Below are 15,146 nucleotides of genomic sequence, written 5' to 3' on the forward strand. Positions count from 1 at the left end.
GTGGTACAGACGTCTTCATCACCTGGTTCATCTGTTATGGACGGTGGTCTTAGTTCAGGTACAGGTGTGGTACAGACGTCTTCATCACCTGGTTCATCTGTTATGGACGGTGGTCTTAGGTCAGGTACAGGTGTGGTTGAGACGTCTTCATCACCACTGACACCTGACTCAGCAGGGGAGGAAGGTGCTGCTGATTCCACAGGTGTCACGATGTCCTCTGGGAGCTCTGGAAGTTCCAGCGCTCCCCGAATCCTCTTCAGACTATCGTCCACGCGGTTGTTCTTCTTGGTCAGTTTCTGTCTCTGCTGGTTGAGCCAGTTCCGCATCATCTTCATGAACTTGTCTACCTCATTTTGTATCGTGACATGATTTACCTTCGTGGCTCCGGGGTCACGTTGAAGGTTCTCAGATATGATGTGTCCCAGCTGCTGAGAATGCACTTCATGTTGGCCGTTGTTGATGCAGGTGGCCATGGTTTCGTAGGTACACTCGTCAGGGTTTTCTGGGATCATGTCCTGCAGCACTTTGTCTGCTGCTGGAATCGGAAATCAGTGATGCCTTCCTGCAGTTCAGTTTGTCCTCAGCTCACGATGAAGCTGGCGATGGCCTCCTTGCAAATTTGGGGCAAAAAAGGTTTGTTTTTATCGTGTTCACACACACACACAGACACACACACACACACACACACACACACACACACACACACACACACACACACACACACACACACACACACACACACACACACACAGACTAATTAAAAACTAATTGCATAACTGCAATCAGACTTTATAACTCCTCTGTCTTTAGTGTCACCATATATTTATACATGTGTACATATTGCAGTTATGTATGAATGCGCACGTTGCACAAGCTGAATATATGACACATTTCTATGTGTCTATGTCTATAGATATATTATTATTATTATTACTAGTATTATTATTATGTACTGTCATTATTATAATTATTATATGCTGTTATTATTATTGTATACTGTTATTAACAATAACATTACCATCACATCATCAGTATTATTATCATCATCTTGCCACTGCACCTTACCGACCTGTCTATCTGTTTTTAAGCGTCCTCGTCCCATTCTTTTATTTTGTATCTATCTGTCTTTAGAGGAGCTCTCTGTCTTCCTCGCTGTTCTTAAATCATTCAGTAGTTGAATAAACTCTCAGGGTAACAGCAGTGTCTGGATTTATGGTGAATTATATCAAATTATGACGCTCACAAAAAAGATTCTCCTTGTAAATGTGAACTGGAGCGACACGTGGACCGTGAACGCAGCACCCGTGGACCGTGAACGCAGCACCCGTCCCGGTCATAATGTGGTGTTTTCTGATTGGCTGTCTGACAGGAAGCGAGAAGGCGGCTCGTGTGTCGGTGTGCTGACAGGTGTGTCCACCTGGACGTGTCTGAAGTGACGTGGACAGACTCAGGTGTGGATGGAGCTCAACAGGTCGGTGTCAGCGACATGTTCCCGCTTCCTGCTGCTGTGTGTGTCGGTGCTGAAGGTGGAGCAGCTGTCAGCTGACGGAGGCTGGTGAGACACACACACACACACACACACACACACACACACACACACACACACATATCATTCATTATGTCCCGAACATGAACGAGTCCAAACCGAACCTGGCCGAAGTGTTTTCACGAGGACTGCTCCTGACGGTCTGTGTCCTCCGTGTCCTCTGTGTGTCCTCTGTGTCTGTCCAGGTCCTCAGATCCAGACTTCAGCTTACAGGATGAAGGTCTCTGCAACATTGACGTGCTGGACAGCTCTTCACTGTCTCATCAACAGTTCATGGACAGGTACGAACAACAGACAGTCTCAGAGACTACGTCCAGGTTTTAGACAGTCTCAGAGACTACGTCCAGGTTTTAGACAGTCTGTGATAGTCTCAGAGACTACATCCAGGTTTTAGACAGTCTGCGGGGACGTCTCAGAGACTACGTCCAGGTTTTAGACAGTCTGCGGGGACGTCACAGAGACTACGTCCAGGTTTTAGTCAGTCTGTGGGGACGTCACAGAGACCACGTCCAGGTTTTAGGCGGTCTCAGAGACTACGTCCAGGTTCTAGTCAGTCTGCGGGGACGTGTGTCCTGTCCTGCTTGTCCTCAAGTGTTTTTGACATTTTGCACAAAAGACGAGGATGCATTGAAAGTGTTGCTGATGTCCTCTCTGTCAAATAAAGCAGGTGGATGAATGTTGGAGTTTTCAGGGACGTTCACTCAATGTTCAGACCTTCATGGATCTGGAAGTTCTCGTACGCTGATCAGACGTCTTTCATTGTTCAGGTATGCGTACAGCAGGCCGGTGATCCTCCGAGGGCTGACTGATAACACGGTACGTTTCTTAAACGTTGCTTTAACGTTGACTCTGCTCTGTGTTGAACTTTAACGTGAAGTCAGTGTTTGTTTGTGAATGTAGAAAAATCCACCCAGTGACAGGAAACAGATTCAGATTCACACGTGAGAATAAAAAATGATAATTCAACATTTCATTATTCGTTGTTACAGGAGCTAATAAACTGTGAGTGTAACTGACCCACAAATAAAAACTGATACAGTCACAGGGTGGATTTTCCTGAATGCGTCCAGCAGTGTGGAAGAAGAAGAAGTACTAAAAGTACACTATGCAGTACATTATCGCACTGTTTGGAGTAAATGTACTCAGTTACTTTGCGTCCCTGGCAGCGTGCACATGCTGTAGATGTTTCCACGTTGTTTCTTGACTGTGTTCAGAGATTCAGGTCGTCGTGCTCCAAGTCGACTTTACTCGAGGAGTACGGGGAGCGGAGAGTGCGGCTCAGCACGGCGAACACTTACTCTTACAGGAAAGGTAATGCACGTGTGACCCTCTGTGCTGAGAACATGCAGAGTTTGAATGTGACCCGTTCTAACCTGCAAACACTCGGCTCTGTTCCAGTGGACATCCCGTTTCGGGAGTACGTGGATGTTTTACTGAGGCCTCAGTCTGCGGACGCTCTCGGCAGCGGTGAGTGGAACGTGATTATTTCTTTGTTCGCAGACAGAAGACGTCTTTAAAATGTCACAAATGAATAAAGTGACTTCCCAGCTGGATCTGCACTGTTCTCCTCCTCTCCTGCAGACACGCTGTATTTCTTTGGAGACAACAACTTCACAGAGTGGCAGAGTTTGTTCGAGCAGTACGAGTCTCCGCCGTACGTCCTGCCACGCACCAGCGGAGCGTACAGCTTCGGCATCGCAGGTCGGAGTTTGGATTTGTTTTAAAAACCTGAGCCGACAGGTGAGAAAGCATCATCATGTCGGGCTTTGAGACGCAGTTTGACGACGTTCACGTCCATGAAGCAGCTCGAGTGGCTAAAGATCTGATTTGACCCGACATGAGGCCTGAAGATGACACTGAGGTTTGTTTTACCTGTCGGCTCAGGTGAAGTCCTCAGATCAGATCACACAGGTTCTGACTTCGTTTACTGACACCTTCTAAAGCTCAGTTAGCTGAAGGTAATTAGTAGATCTTTTAGTCTGTTTGCAGTTCTCGATCTGAGACTGTGGACAGACTCCGGGCTCCGAACTCATCGTTTAAATCACGACTGATCCAAAAAGTTTAATCACAAACATTCAACATCAACACGTGTGATGATGATCAGATGAAGTATAAAGATGCAAAGTAATCGAGTAAATGTACTCTCTGTTCCGTTGGTGTCCAGGTCCTGGAACAGGCGTCCCGTTTCACTGGCACGGTCCGGGTTACTCTGAGGTCATCTACGGGAGAAAGGTGAACAGACAACGTGTCATTTCCTGTTTCAGCATCAGCCCAGTGTTCAGTTCATTGAGTGGTTCTGATGGTTCTGATCACACAGCGCTGGTTCCTGTACCCACCCGATCAGGAGCCTCATTTCCACCCGAACCGCACCACCCTGTCCTGGGTGTTGAAGACCTACCCCAACCTGCCCGAGAGCGAGGCTCCGCTGGAGTGCACCATCAGACCTGGAGAGGTAACCGGACCTTAGACCAGAACCATGAGGCTTCTGTTCTGTCCAGTCATGAGCCTGGACCTCTGGGATGTGTAACAGTCGGCTGTTTCTCCATCAGGTGCTGTATTTCCCCGACCGATGGTGGCACGCCACACTCAACCTGGACACCAGCGTCTTCATCTCCACCTTCCTCGGCTGAGCTCCGTGTTTTTTTCTGAAGGACCACAGACACATTCCACCTCACTCTTTTTAACAAACTCTCAAATAAATTTTTAGAATGATAATAAAAATATGAAGACATCAGAGATCAACGGGACGTCTTGATTTATGGCAGCGTATCATTTGTGTTAAAGTAAAAAAGCAGAGAACATCCGACACAATCAGTGTTAATAAAACCTGGACGTAGTCTCTGTGACGTCCCACAGACTGTCTAAAACCTGGACGTAGTCTCCGTGACGTCCCCGCAGACTGTCTAAAACCTGGACGTAGTCTCCGTGACGTCCCCACAGACTGTCTAAAACCTGGACGTAGTCTCTGAGACGGACATTAAAATTATATTTCAGCATCAAAACTCTGAATATTGAGAAAAAAGCATTTATTGCGCATAAAACAGTCACAAACAGAAATACACAGATCGTGTTAAAATGTTTTTTTTTCTGTGATAGTTCAACTCACTGAAAGATGTTTCTAATATTTGACATTATTGCGTATGTAATAATTATAATTTGTACTTCATGATCAGCGTTTCAGGTCCTCAGTACAAAAATCAACAGCATTAATAGAAATTAATTAAAGGAACATTTTGTAACATTTACTGTATTAAATCATAAAATTATCAGAGTAAAGGACTGCAGTGCATATTTTCACTACTAGGTGTCAGTGCTGTCTATATAATGTTACATATTGTTCCTTTAATCTGATTAAAGAGGTAATTAATTCTGCATAAACATTAACACAGCCGTCACAGATTAAAGTTCATAAACTTCTAAAATTCACCATCAGTGCAAATCTGCCCATAAAAAAAGATCCAAACATACAGAAAAAATAAATCATGTTTGAACACTTGATCATTTCAAACCTCATTCATGGATCAAACTGCTTTTAGAAAATGATCAGTAAAAACTGAATTTAAACGAGGCATGAAATAAAAACGTCTTTTAAAGATTCATTTTAATTCTTAAATTTGTTATTAAATGATGAATTCATATTTTAAAAAGGCATCTGAACAGTTTTTTATGTGTCAGTGCATTTTTGTGCAGTTAAAAGTTGGATATAATTTTTCTATTTTCTGACATTTTAAAGACAAAATGAGGAGAATGTCTCTAAATATGAGGCAGTCATACAGACACAGTTACATTCATCTGACCTGCAGCATCATGACACGTCTATGAAAGGACAAAGAGAGAGAGGAGGACAGGAAAGACGGACAGCAGCAGAGGAACCGAGAAGGAAACCAGTCGAACACTTCCGGACGTTGAACCGCTGCCCGAACTGGAGAAGCTGACGAAGCCCGGCTGGCTGCCGGTGACCTGGCTGCTGATCCAGGACTGATACTGGGACACTCGGGCGTAGACTCCTGGGATATTGGGCAGAGCGCAGCCTGTTCCAAAACTCACCACTCCGGCCTGAACCCACCTAGAGTCGCTTTTACTCACCATCGGGCCGCCTGAATCCCCCTGCACAGGTCAGACATGTAGTCATATCACCAGCTAACAGTAATTCAATACAAGTGTAACTAAGTACTTTACTCCATACTTCTACTCCACTACATTTATTTTCTTCAGTTACAAGATACTTTGCGGATTCTGATTACAAGGTCTTCTCGTGAGCACCCAGCGCCTCTGTTGACCATATTTTTGTTTTCAGACTACATTTATTGTTCCCAAGTAACAAGCTATAGTTAATCACAACTAACTTAACCTGAACACTGAACCTGAACATGAAACATAATGGGGTATGTTGACACTTTGACTTCTGTGGACTGACTCACCTGGCAGGTGTCCTTTCCTCCCTCGTCCAGACCGGCACAGATCATGTTGCTCGTGATTGGCACGACTTCTTCGTAGGCGTTGGAGCACTGACTGTTGGACACGACGGGAACGCTCACCTCCTGCAGCGTCTGAGGGAAGGGAAGGGGGGCTGAAAGATAAAATATTAATGATTAGTCTGGTGATGGTGTTTCTGTATCACAGTGTTCTTCCTCCGTCCACAGAGCTTCACACACCGTCCTGCTGCCACAAATGTGGATTCATGTGACCACTCCTCAAATGTGAACAGACTGAGCTAACAGCAGCTACAGCTGTCAGCAGTTTACTTCACTGTCCATCAGGAAACTGGTTTTCTCTGATGATGGACTGTGAGCAGTTTAACCGGTTACGATGAGTGCGCAGGAAGGCATGATGGCTCTGACACTGGGCCACTCCTCTGAGCTCATAATAACATGAACAGGCGTGTTTGTTATCTGAAGTTTCGTTGAGACTGTCAGAGGACGTTCGCACTTTGGGCACTGGTGACATAACGTCAACAGTTGTGAAATGAAGTCAAACCGGTTCCTGCAGTGCCACTGATCACAGACAGTGACAGGTGACTGGGGCATGAAACTCAAAGAGTTTGCAAAGCAGATCCCTCTGCCAAGCAGCGTCTCCCAGCTCCTCGTGGAGGATCCTGGAGGTTTTACAAAGCCAGATGAGATACATCACCCCCCAGGTTTAGGTCTACACCCTCCTCCATTAGCTAACAGCAGTTTACTGTGCATCAGGAAACTCTTCCATCCATCCATACAGTCAATGACTTCTAAAAATGACTGAACAGATTCTCACTTCCATCAGATCGGATTGTTCCCCATCCGGTGACCCAGGTAGTCGTCCCGGCGTCAAAGGTGCTGCCATCTGCCGCCAAACACACGGGTCTGATGTAGTTGGTGAAGGCGACAGGTGAGGACAGCTTCAACAAGGATATGTCGTTGTCTTGTGTGCCGCTGTTGTAGTTCGGATGGTTGATGATCTGGGACACAGACCGGGCCACCTCGTTCGAATTCAGGGACTGTTGGTTTTCACGCCCGAGATAAACGATGAGACCGGATGTGCTCGTGCTGAAAAGATGACAACATGATTTAACATGTGAGACACACAACGACACGCTGAGTCACATGACAGGATCAGAGCTCACCTTGGGAAGCAGTGAGCAGCAGTCAGGACCCACTGGTCGCTGATCAGGGAGCCTCCACAGAAATGACTGGAGCGGTGCAGACTGACCTGCCAGGGCCACGCGCCTGCAGGAGCGTCCTCACCTCCCACGATCTTGGTGTTGAGCGGCGCAGTGCCACAAACTGAAGGACACAGTCAGAATTCATGGAAGATGCATTTTGGACAGAGCCAGGCTAGCTGTTTCCCCCTGCTTCCAGTCTTTATGCTAAGCTAAGCTAATCACCCGCTGACTCCTGACTGAAGTTTTGGACACATGAAGAGTCAGAGGGTTCATCCTGAAGGGAACATGAATCTACAGCAGATGTTATGACAATTTAACCAACTTCTGTGGAGAAATAAGTAAGAGCAATTAAAAGTATGTGAACTCACCATCGGACTGTGCGTTGCTTCCTGCGGGACACACAAAGACAAATACATTGAGTTCTTTATGTAACCGTCTGCTTGTTTGTTATATGGCTGACTTAGCTTAGCACGATCTGTCCAAAGGTAACAAATACAAGAAACACGTTATTTTTGTTGTTTTTAGTGTCGTGCCAGAACAGGAGCTGAGCGAGTGAGGAATGTAACCGGGCTCGATGGACAAGATGGCAGAGTGAAGAGGACGCTAAGAAGAGAAAAGGACTAGTCAGTAATACTAGCTGCTGCTGTGTCTTGTGTTGTTGATGTTTGGCTGTAAGAAGTAATGTGATCAGAACAAATGCACAATTCCTCAAACTTTTCACAGCACATATCAAATATTACATATATTACATATATTACATATCACATATACATATCAAATATTAGGCTCTCAGAGCACCACCATAATGACTGTTAATGATTTATGGGTGGAACTGGTTGTTTGAAGTCGTTTTTTTAAATGATCAATTTTACCTCCACTTGCACTGTGAGCATGAACGTGACAACATCACTCATACTTAAAGAAAATATTACAGAACATGCAAATTTTAAATTACACTTCAGCAACCTCGTCAATCATTTTATAGTTTAATGGCACAATATGTTTTTTAAATGAATGAATTGAATCAGGGAGGACGTTACCACAGTGACAGACACCAAATACTCAGATCCTTCATTTGACTGTGAGTATCATCATATCACTGAAGTTAAGGTATTATTAGCAAAGTATACTTAAAGACTGGAAAGTTAAAGTATTCTTATTTTTGATGCTTGTATAGTGATTTATTTTTAGTGATGTTTTCCTGTTGTTCACTAGTTGGTCGAGATTATTTTAAATACTGACATGTCAAATAAATGAATTCACATTTCTACAGTAGGTGTGACGTTTTAGTGAAGTACTGAGGATTACGTGTTGTTTGACTTTCTTTGTTAAAAGTTAATCTGTATATGAATGTTGGTCACTAAGAATAGACGTCCCTTTGTGACACATAGTAAACATGAGTCAAACTGGTTGTACTGGATTTTCATGCTGAGTTAAATAGAGATCAATACTAAATATTGTTTTCTGTCTTCAACCAGTCCAATCAAATAACTTTTATTCTGGGTCATTAAAGTTTCACATTTAATCTGATATTCAAATATAAATCAGTTTGTCCCCTCGGGCTCTTTATTTACCATTTACAGTCAAAGGATCAGATTCAGATTTCTTCTCACTATGAACACATGAACACCAATACTCTACAATAATTAACAGCACTCACCTGAAACCACAAAGGCAACGATCACGACAGCAGAAAACAGCAGGGTGACCTCCATGCTGTGACTCCGTGAACTGTTAGAGATGAATGAAGCAGCTGAAGTGTCTGAAACAGGAAGGTGTGCCTGCTGCTTTCTGTCCTCAGCCTGCCCCCTCAGATGCTTTGCTAGACAACACCTCAACATACCACATACGCCCTTCTCTACAAACATAATCAAATGAAGCCTCAGGTCCAGACTTCTTTTGGCCCTGAGCGATTGTTGTTGTGTAAACCACACAGACTGTATATGAAGGAGCCTGAGGGGCCCGAACATGAGCTCTGTTTGTTTGGTGGACTGGGTTCACTACAGCTTACAGTGAACTGGTTCCTCTGGTGATGGAGATCCACACGGTGTGAACAGACGTCCCATAGACTAACTGTGCTGAGAGGATGTTGGTCTTTAACACAAGTCTTGATCATGAATTCGCTGAGGCCAAACCTCACATGGAAATGTCTGAAATGTTTTGAAAACATGCTGCATGAAACTCCATTTAACAGGATTTTCCTGTTCAATGTGTGTGTGTGTGTTGTCTTAAAGAAGTTATATTCAAAACATGGCAAATGATTTATAGTCTGATACAGCTTCCTGGAAATCAGGTTAGCTGACATCTCTGCCTTTTTTCTGACGTGTGTTATGTTCTTAAATGTATCTAGCTGGTGTTGCTCCACCTCCAACACCAACTCCAGTTCTTCCCCACACCTGTGAGAAGACATTCCACGTCCCCAGAACAAGTCTTTGCTTCCAAAGCACGCAACCCCAATACCCTCGAAGGTGGGCCCCACATAGCAGCATCTTCATGTGGGCCCCAAGGCCCCGCCACCACATGTTTGCCAGCGAGGTCTGACTCCAGGAAGGGAGTCTGCTGCACCTCCTCCTACCAGAGACCCCCAACAACACAAGATCCCAGTAATTAATATGTTAATTATACTTAGTGTTGATACTTTGAATTATGCAGCATCTGAAACTGTCAAATAAATGTAGAGCAAGAAGACTGTGGACACACGACGTCCTTTATCTCATGTATCTACAGACACGTGAGGAATTATTCAAAAGTCACAGGCAACTGTTGAGTATGATCAGGCTGTTCGAGGAGTGAAGATCATTATTATCAACATGAGCCACAGAGATGCAGATTTTCAAAATAAAGGTTTGAACCCAAGTGTTTTTTTTAGTTTGTTACCTAAAACATTGATTATTAAGGTTTACGAATAATGCTTCACTTTTCTAGAAAGTTCTGACATTTGCCAGAAATGGTGATGAAGACAGAGCAAAATGTTTGCTGTCCATCCTCAGTCCAGAGTTCAAACTGATGAAGATCCCACGGTGTGAACAGACGTCTCAGACTAACTGTGCTTTTAAAATATAACTAAACAGAATTATTCTGAAACATAATGAAGGGAACATAAAGAACTTTTATTTTGAATTTGAGTGTCCAGTCACATGTTTGATCACTTCATTCACTGTCAGACTTTTATTTTGACGTCACAGTGTTGAACGTGCTCCACGTTTCTAGAAAGTTCGTTTTATGACGTAACCACACCGGAAACTAAAGCTGCGCTCGTGGCTCTCATTGGCCAGCGTCACTGGGAACGGACACGTCATTGGTCAAAGCTCAGAAACATACCCGGAAATAACAACATTTAAATTTCAAAATAAGATAAGAGCGTGTTGAATCAGACTTACTTAAAAGTCTGTTGGACATGCGGTGTTTTATTTTGAAATCTGAAACGGGAAGTAGCTGTTGCCATGGACGCTGACTTGATGGTGTTGTGTGTGAGAACCGTCCAGAAACAACCAGAAAGCGTGACCAGGTATAAATGAAGCGGCTGGTCTGAGAGAGGAGGCAGAACACAGCAGGAGATCCAGAGAGGAAGAGGAGATCCAGAGAGGAAGAGGAGATCCAGAGAAGAAGCAGGAGATCCAGAGAAGAAGAGGAGATCCAGAGAAGAAGAGGAGATCCAGAGAGGAAGAGGAGATCCAGAGAAGAAGCAAGAGATCCAGAGAGGAAGAGGAGATCCAGAGAAGATCCAGAGAGGAAGAGGAGATCCACCCTGTTCACAGCAGAGACCACTCAGCACTGAACTGTAAGTCCAACACTCACTTCTGATCACTGCACTAAAGTTTGATGTTTAATATTTTGGTAAATCCATGATAGATGTGTTTTATTTTGAAGGGACGTCAGTTTTTAAATGTTTTTCTTTCACATGAGAAGCTCAGAATAAAAATTCTATTATATAATAAAAAATACTGAACTAAAGTGACGATGATGAATGTGAGTGCAGGCTGTGAGTCGGTGTACAGGTGCAGGAATGTGCTGATCTGACCTTCAACCTGTTTCTAAAACGTTGTTTGAATGTTTCACAGACAACCGTCTCCAGTCAAAATGTCTGCAGCTAAAGGTGTAGCGATCGGCATCGACCTGGGCACCACCTACTCCTGTGTCGGGGTTTTCCAGCACGGAAAGGTGGAAATCATCGCCAACGACCAGGGCAACAGGACAACCCCCAGCTATGTGGCGTTCACTGACACTGAGAGACTCATCGGAGACGCGGCCAAGAACCAGGTGTCTTTGAATCCCAGCAACACTGTGTTCGATGCCAAGAGGCTGATCGGAAGGAAGCTGGATGATTCAGTGGTGCAGGCTGACATGAAGCACTGGCCCTTCAACGTGGTCGGAGATGCAGGGAAGCCCAAAATTCAGGTGCAATACAAAGGAGAGGACAAAACCTTCTCCCCTGAGGAGATTTCCTCCATGGTCCTGGTGAAGATGAAGGAGATTGCTGAGGCCTACCTCGGCCACCAGGTGTCCCAGGCGGTCATCACGGTCCCGGCGTACTTCAACGACTCCCAGCGTCAGGCGACTAAAGACGCAGGTGTCATCGCAGGACTGAACGTCATGAGGATCATCAACGAGCCGACGGCAGCCGCCATCGCGTACGGTCTGGACAAAGCCAAGACGGGAGAGCGCAACGTCCTGATCTTTGACCTGGGTGGAGGCACCTTCGACGTGTCCATCCTGACCATTGAAGACGGTATCTTTGAGGTCAAAGCCACGGCTGGAGACACTCACCTGGGCGGAGAGGACTTTGACAACCGCATGGTCAACCACTTTGTGGAGGAGTTCAAGAGGAAACACAAGAAGGACATTAGCCAGAACAAGAGAGCCTTGAGGAGGCTGCGCACAGCTTGTGAGAGGGCCAAGAGGACCCTGTCCTCCAGCTCCCAGGCCAGCATTGAGATTGATTCTCTGTTTGAGGGCATCGACTTCTACACCTCCATCACCAGGGCTCGCTTTGAGGAGCTGTGCTCCGACCTGTTCAGGGGAACATTGGAGCCGGTGGAGAAAGCCCTGAGGGATGCCAAAATGGACAAGGCACAGATCCACGACATCGTCCTGGTCGGGGGCTCCACCCGAATCCCCAAAATCCAGAAACTCCTGCAGGATTTCTTCAACGGCAGGGAGCTGAACAAGAGCATCAACCCAGATGAGGCCGTGGCTTACGGTGCTGCCGTCCAGGCCGCCATTCTCACGGGTGACACCTCTGCCAACGTTCAGGACCTGCTGCTGCTGGACGTGGCGCCTCTGTCCCTGGGTATCGAGACAGCCGGAGGAGTCATGACGTCCCTGATCAAACGTAACACCACCATCCCTGCTAAACACACCCAGGTGTTCAGCACCTACTCTGACAACCAGCCCGGGGTCCTCATTCAGGTCTACGAAGGGGAAAGAGCCATGACCAAGGACAACAACCTGCTGGGCAAGTTTGAGCTGACGGGAATCCCACCTGCTCCACGAGGGGTGCCGCAGATTGAGGTCACCTTCGACGTGGACGCCAACGGCATCTTGAACGTGTCAGCTGTGGACAAAAGCACCGGCAAACAGAACAAGATCACCATCACCAACGATAAGGGCCGACTGAGCAAAGAAGAGATCGAGAAGATGGTGCAGGAAGCGGACAGATACAAAGCTGAAGACGAACTTCAGAGGGACAAGATCGCTGCCAAGAACTCTCTGGAGTCGTACGCCTTCAACATGAAGAGCAGTCTGCAGGATGAGAACTTGAAGGGCAAAATTAGTGAGGAGGACCAGAAGAAGCTGATTGCAAAGTGTGATGAGACCATCCTCTGGCTGGAGAACAACCAGCTGGCTGATAAAGAGGAGTACCAACACCAGCAGAAAGAGCTGGAGAAAGTGTGTAACCCCATCATCAGCAAGTTGTATCAGGGAGGAATGCCCAGCGGTAGTTGTAGACAGGAGGCAGGAGCCAGCTCCCAGGGGCCCACCATTGAGGAGGTGGACTAAAGTGCCCCTTCATGTGGACTCTCTAAACACTGAAGCTGGTTATGATTCAACTGTAACTGCCTCATGTTTGTATGTTTGAATCTTTTAGAGATGTGACCCTTCATATGGACTCTCAATGTTTAATCTTGCACGTCATGTCTATAAATATTTATCCTTCTATTGATGATTTGTACACTTCATAATCAAAACCTTTCTGGGGAAGTTGTTCATGTTTTTATATTGTTGCATTGCTGGACTTTGCAATAAAGATGGTGATAAGTAAATAATCATTCATGTGTCTTATAGTTTTATCTTGCATGAGTTTGTGACGCATTCATCAGAACTTCACATGAAACAAAACCAAATTATTAGAATACTACAAACAAACAACACAAGAGTACTTCAGTCAAAAGTCACCTACTGCAATATTTAATTACTGTATGTAATTTAAAGTTTTCTTGCTCATAGACATTATGAAACAAGAGGTACCTTTTAATAATGAGGTTTAAGTTCTTGAAGTAGTGCAGTGAGAAGATTTAACACTAGATGTCGCACCTGCAGTTAAACATGAGCAGGTTACCTGTGGGTTACCTCAGTGCTTTAAGAGTCTGTCTATGTGCTGCACCACATTGACTTTAAACATCTATATTCTATATCTATAGTTTTATTTATGAAACTGTGCTGTCCTCATGTATAATTAGATATTTTCCTCCTGTCAGTGTGTGTCTTAAGATGAGATAACTGAATTTACTGTGACAATAACCATCAAGATGTGTCCAGGAATGACTGAGGTGAACACAGATCACTCACAGATCAGTCACTGGTGATGGTGCAGGTGGAGGAATAAATAGGGTTTCTATAAACGGTCGAGTTCTGTACATGAGCTAGGTGAATCTACTCTTGCAATAATAATAATAATATTTATTATTTATATTATGGCCACTTCTTTGCTATATTTCTTACACTATGGTCACTTTACATCACAATACTCGTTTTATACATCATGCCACTTTTATCCTCAGTACTTGTCTGTTTTTGAAGGTTGATTGTTTTTCGTGTTTATTGTAGGTTATAGATATTTCTGTTATTGTGTTTTTTGTTTTTGCCTTTTCTACTTTTTAATAATTCTGTAGTGTATGCTACACTTTCCTCTGCTGCTGTAACAAGTACATTTCCCCGTGGTGGGATGAATAAAGTATATATAATCTAATCTAATTTAATGAATATGACAGTATATACAGTGGACAAATATATAAATTATATTGCACAGACATTGTCATGTTAAGCTGTTTTGTAAACATTAAATCATGCAAACATAAAAAAGCATCAATAACTCTCAACTAAAGCAACAGTTTGTTGTTTTTCCTGTGAGTTTATGTTTTATATTTTATAGTTTGTTTTATATTTTATGTTTTATATTTCATGTTTTATATTTTATAGTTTATGTTTTATAGTTTATATTTTATTTTTTATGTTTCATGTTTTATATTTTATGTTTTATATTTTATTTTTTATGTTTTATATTTTATTTTTTATATTTCCACGGTTTTTTATGTTTTATGTTTTCTTTTCATGTTTTATATTTTTATAGTTTTATTTTTCTGTTTTATTTTTTTTATATTTTATGTTTCATGTTTTATTTTTATATTTTATGTTTTATATTGTATGTTTTATTTTTATATTTTATGTTTCATTTTATTTTTTTATATTTTATATTTGGTTTTTATTATTCATGTTTTATATTTATGTTTATTTTTTATATTTTATGTTTCATGTTTTATTTTTTTTTTTATTTCATGTTTTATTTTTTCTATTATATTTGGTTTTTATATTTTCATGTTTTATATTTTACTGTTTTATATTTATGTTTCATGTTTTATTTTTTTATTTTATTTTCATGTTTTATTCACATGTTCGCATGAACACTGACGGTGTTCCGCGCTGTGTGCCTCAGGTTCTGGTTCTGTGTCGGAGATTATTAAT

The 15,146-nt window shown here is 43.5% G+C and overlaps 3 protein-coding genes across 7 annotated transcripts; 2 read left to right on the forward strand and 1 right to left on the reverse strand.

Moving 5' to 3' along the window:
- Nucleotides 1-1,369: 1,369 nt before the first annotated feature.
- jmjd8 (jumonji domain containing 8) lies at nt 1,370-4,288 on the forward strand. 2 transcript variants are annotated; one of them, XM_027285539.1, is made up of 9 exons: nt 1,370-1,555; nt 1,732-1,827; nt 2,314-2,362; nt 2,713-2,857; nt 2,945-3,013; nt 3,128-3,247; nt 3,711-3,778; nt 3,864-3,998; nt 4,096-4,288. In XM_027285539.1, the coding sequence occupies exons 1-9, from the start codon at nt 1,458-1,460 to the stop codon at nt 4,174-4,176; spliced, it is 861 nt and encodes a 286-aa protein (XP_027141340.1). In that variant the 5' UTR covers nt 1,370-1,457; the 3' UTR covers nt 4,177-4,288. The 2 variants fall into 2 exon arrangements, with proteins under 2 accessions (XP_027141340.1, XP_027141341.1); XM_027285540.1 differs by having other exon boundaries at nt 2,761-2,857.
- Nucleotides 4,289-4,374: 86 nt separating this feature from the next.
- On the reverse strand, nt 4,375-8,968 carry LOC104938645 (trypsin). Its single transcript, XM_010755064.3, has 6 exons — nt 8,845-8,968; nt 7,553-7,573; nt 7,146-7,305; nt 6,797-7,068; nt 5,968-6,116; nt 4,375-5,653 (listed from the first exon to the last, which is right to left on the reverse strand). Exons 1-6 carry the CDS (start codon nt 8,897-8,899, stop codon nt 5,363-5,365), a joined length of 948 nt encoding a protein of 315 aa, XP_010753366.3. The 5' UTR covers nt 8,900-8,968; the 3' UTR covers nt 4,375-5,362.
- A 1,725-nt stretch (nt 8,969-10,693) lies between these two features.
- On the forward strand, nt 10,694-13,453 carry LOC104938643 (heat shock 70 kDa protein 1). 4 transcript variants are annotated; one of them, XM_027285733.1, is made up of 3 exons: nt 10,694-10,779; nt 10,907-10,965; nt 11,246-13,453. In XM_027285733.1, exon 3 carries the CDS (start codon nt 11,265-11,267, stop codon nt 13,182-13,184), a length of 1,920 nt encoding a protein of 639 aa, XP_027141534.1. In that variant the 5' UTR covers nt 10,694-10,779; nt 10,907-10,965; nt 11,246-11,264; the 3' UTR covers nt 13,185-13,453. The 4 variants fall into 4 exon arrangements, with proteins under 4 accessions (XP_027141534.1, XP_027141532.1, XP_027141533.1 ...); XM_027285731.1 differs by lacking the exon at nt 10,694-10,779 and adding an exon at nt 10,819-10,856; XM_027285732.1 differs by lacking the exon at nt 10,694-10,779 and adding an exon at nt 10,819-10,837.
- The last annotated feature ends 1,693 nt before the right edge of the window (nt 13,454-15,146 follow it).

This window comes from Larimichthys crocea, chromosome XII (assembly GCF_000972845.2).
Source record: "Larimichthys crocea isolate SSNF chromosome XII, L_crocea_2.0, whole genome shotgun sequence".
Taxonomy (NCBI): Eukaryota; Metazoa; Chordata; class Actinopteri; family Sciaenidae; genus Larimichthys; species Larimichthys crocea.

Bases quoted from the DNA above. Each gene is read 5' to 3' on its own strand.
- jmjd8 (XM_027285539.1), top strand. From the start codon at position 1,458: ATGGAGCTCAACAGGTCGGTGTCAGCGACATGTTCCCGCTTCCTGCTG. The intron at 2,858-2,944 runs GTAATGCACGTG...GCTCTGTTCCAG, and splicing joins CACTTACTCTTACAGGAAAG to TGGACATCCCGTTTCGGGAG. The intron at 3,779-3,863 runs GTGAACAGACAA...CTGATCACACAG, and splicing joins AGGTCATCTACGGGAGAAAG to CGCTGGTTCCTGTACCCACC.
- LOC104938645 (XM_010755064.3), bottom strand. From the start codon at position 8,899: ATGGAGGTCACCCTGCTGTTTTCTGCTGTCGTGATCGTTGCCTTTGTG. The intron at 7,306-7,552 runs GTGAGTTCACAT...TGTGTCCTTCAG, and splicing joins AAGCAACGCACAGTCCGATG to TTTGTGGCACTGCGCCGCTC. The intron at 6,117-6,796 runs GTGAGAATCTGT...TTTATCTTTCAG, and splicing joins AACAATCCGATCTGATGGAA to CCCCCCTTCCCTTCCCTCAG.
- LOC104938643 (XM_027285733.1), top strand. From the start codon at position 11,265: ATGTCTGCAGCTAAAGGTGTAGCGATCGGCATCGACCTGGGCACCACC.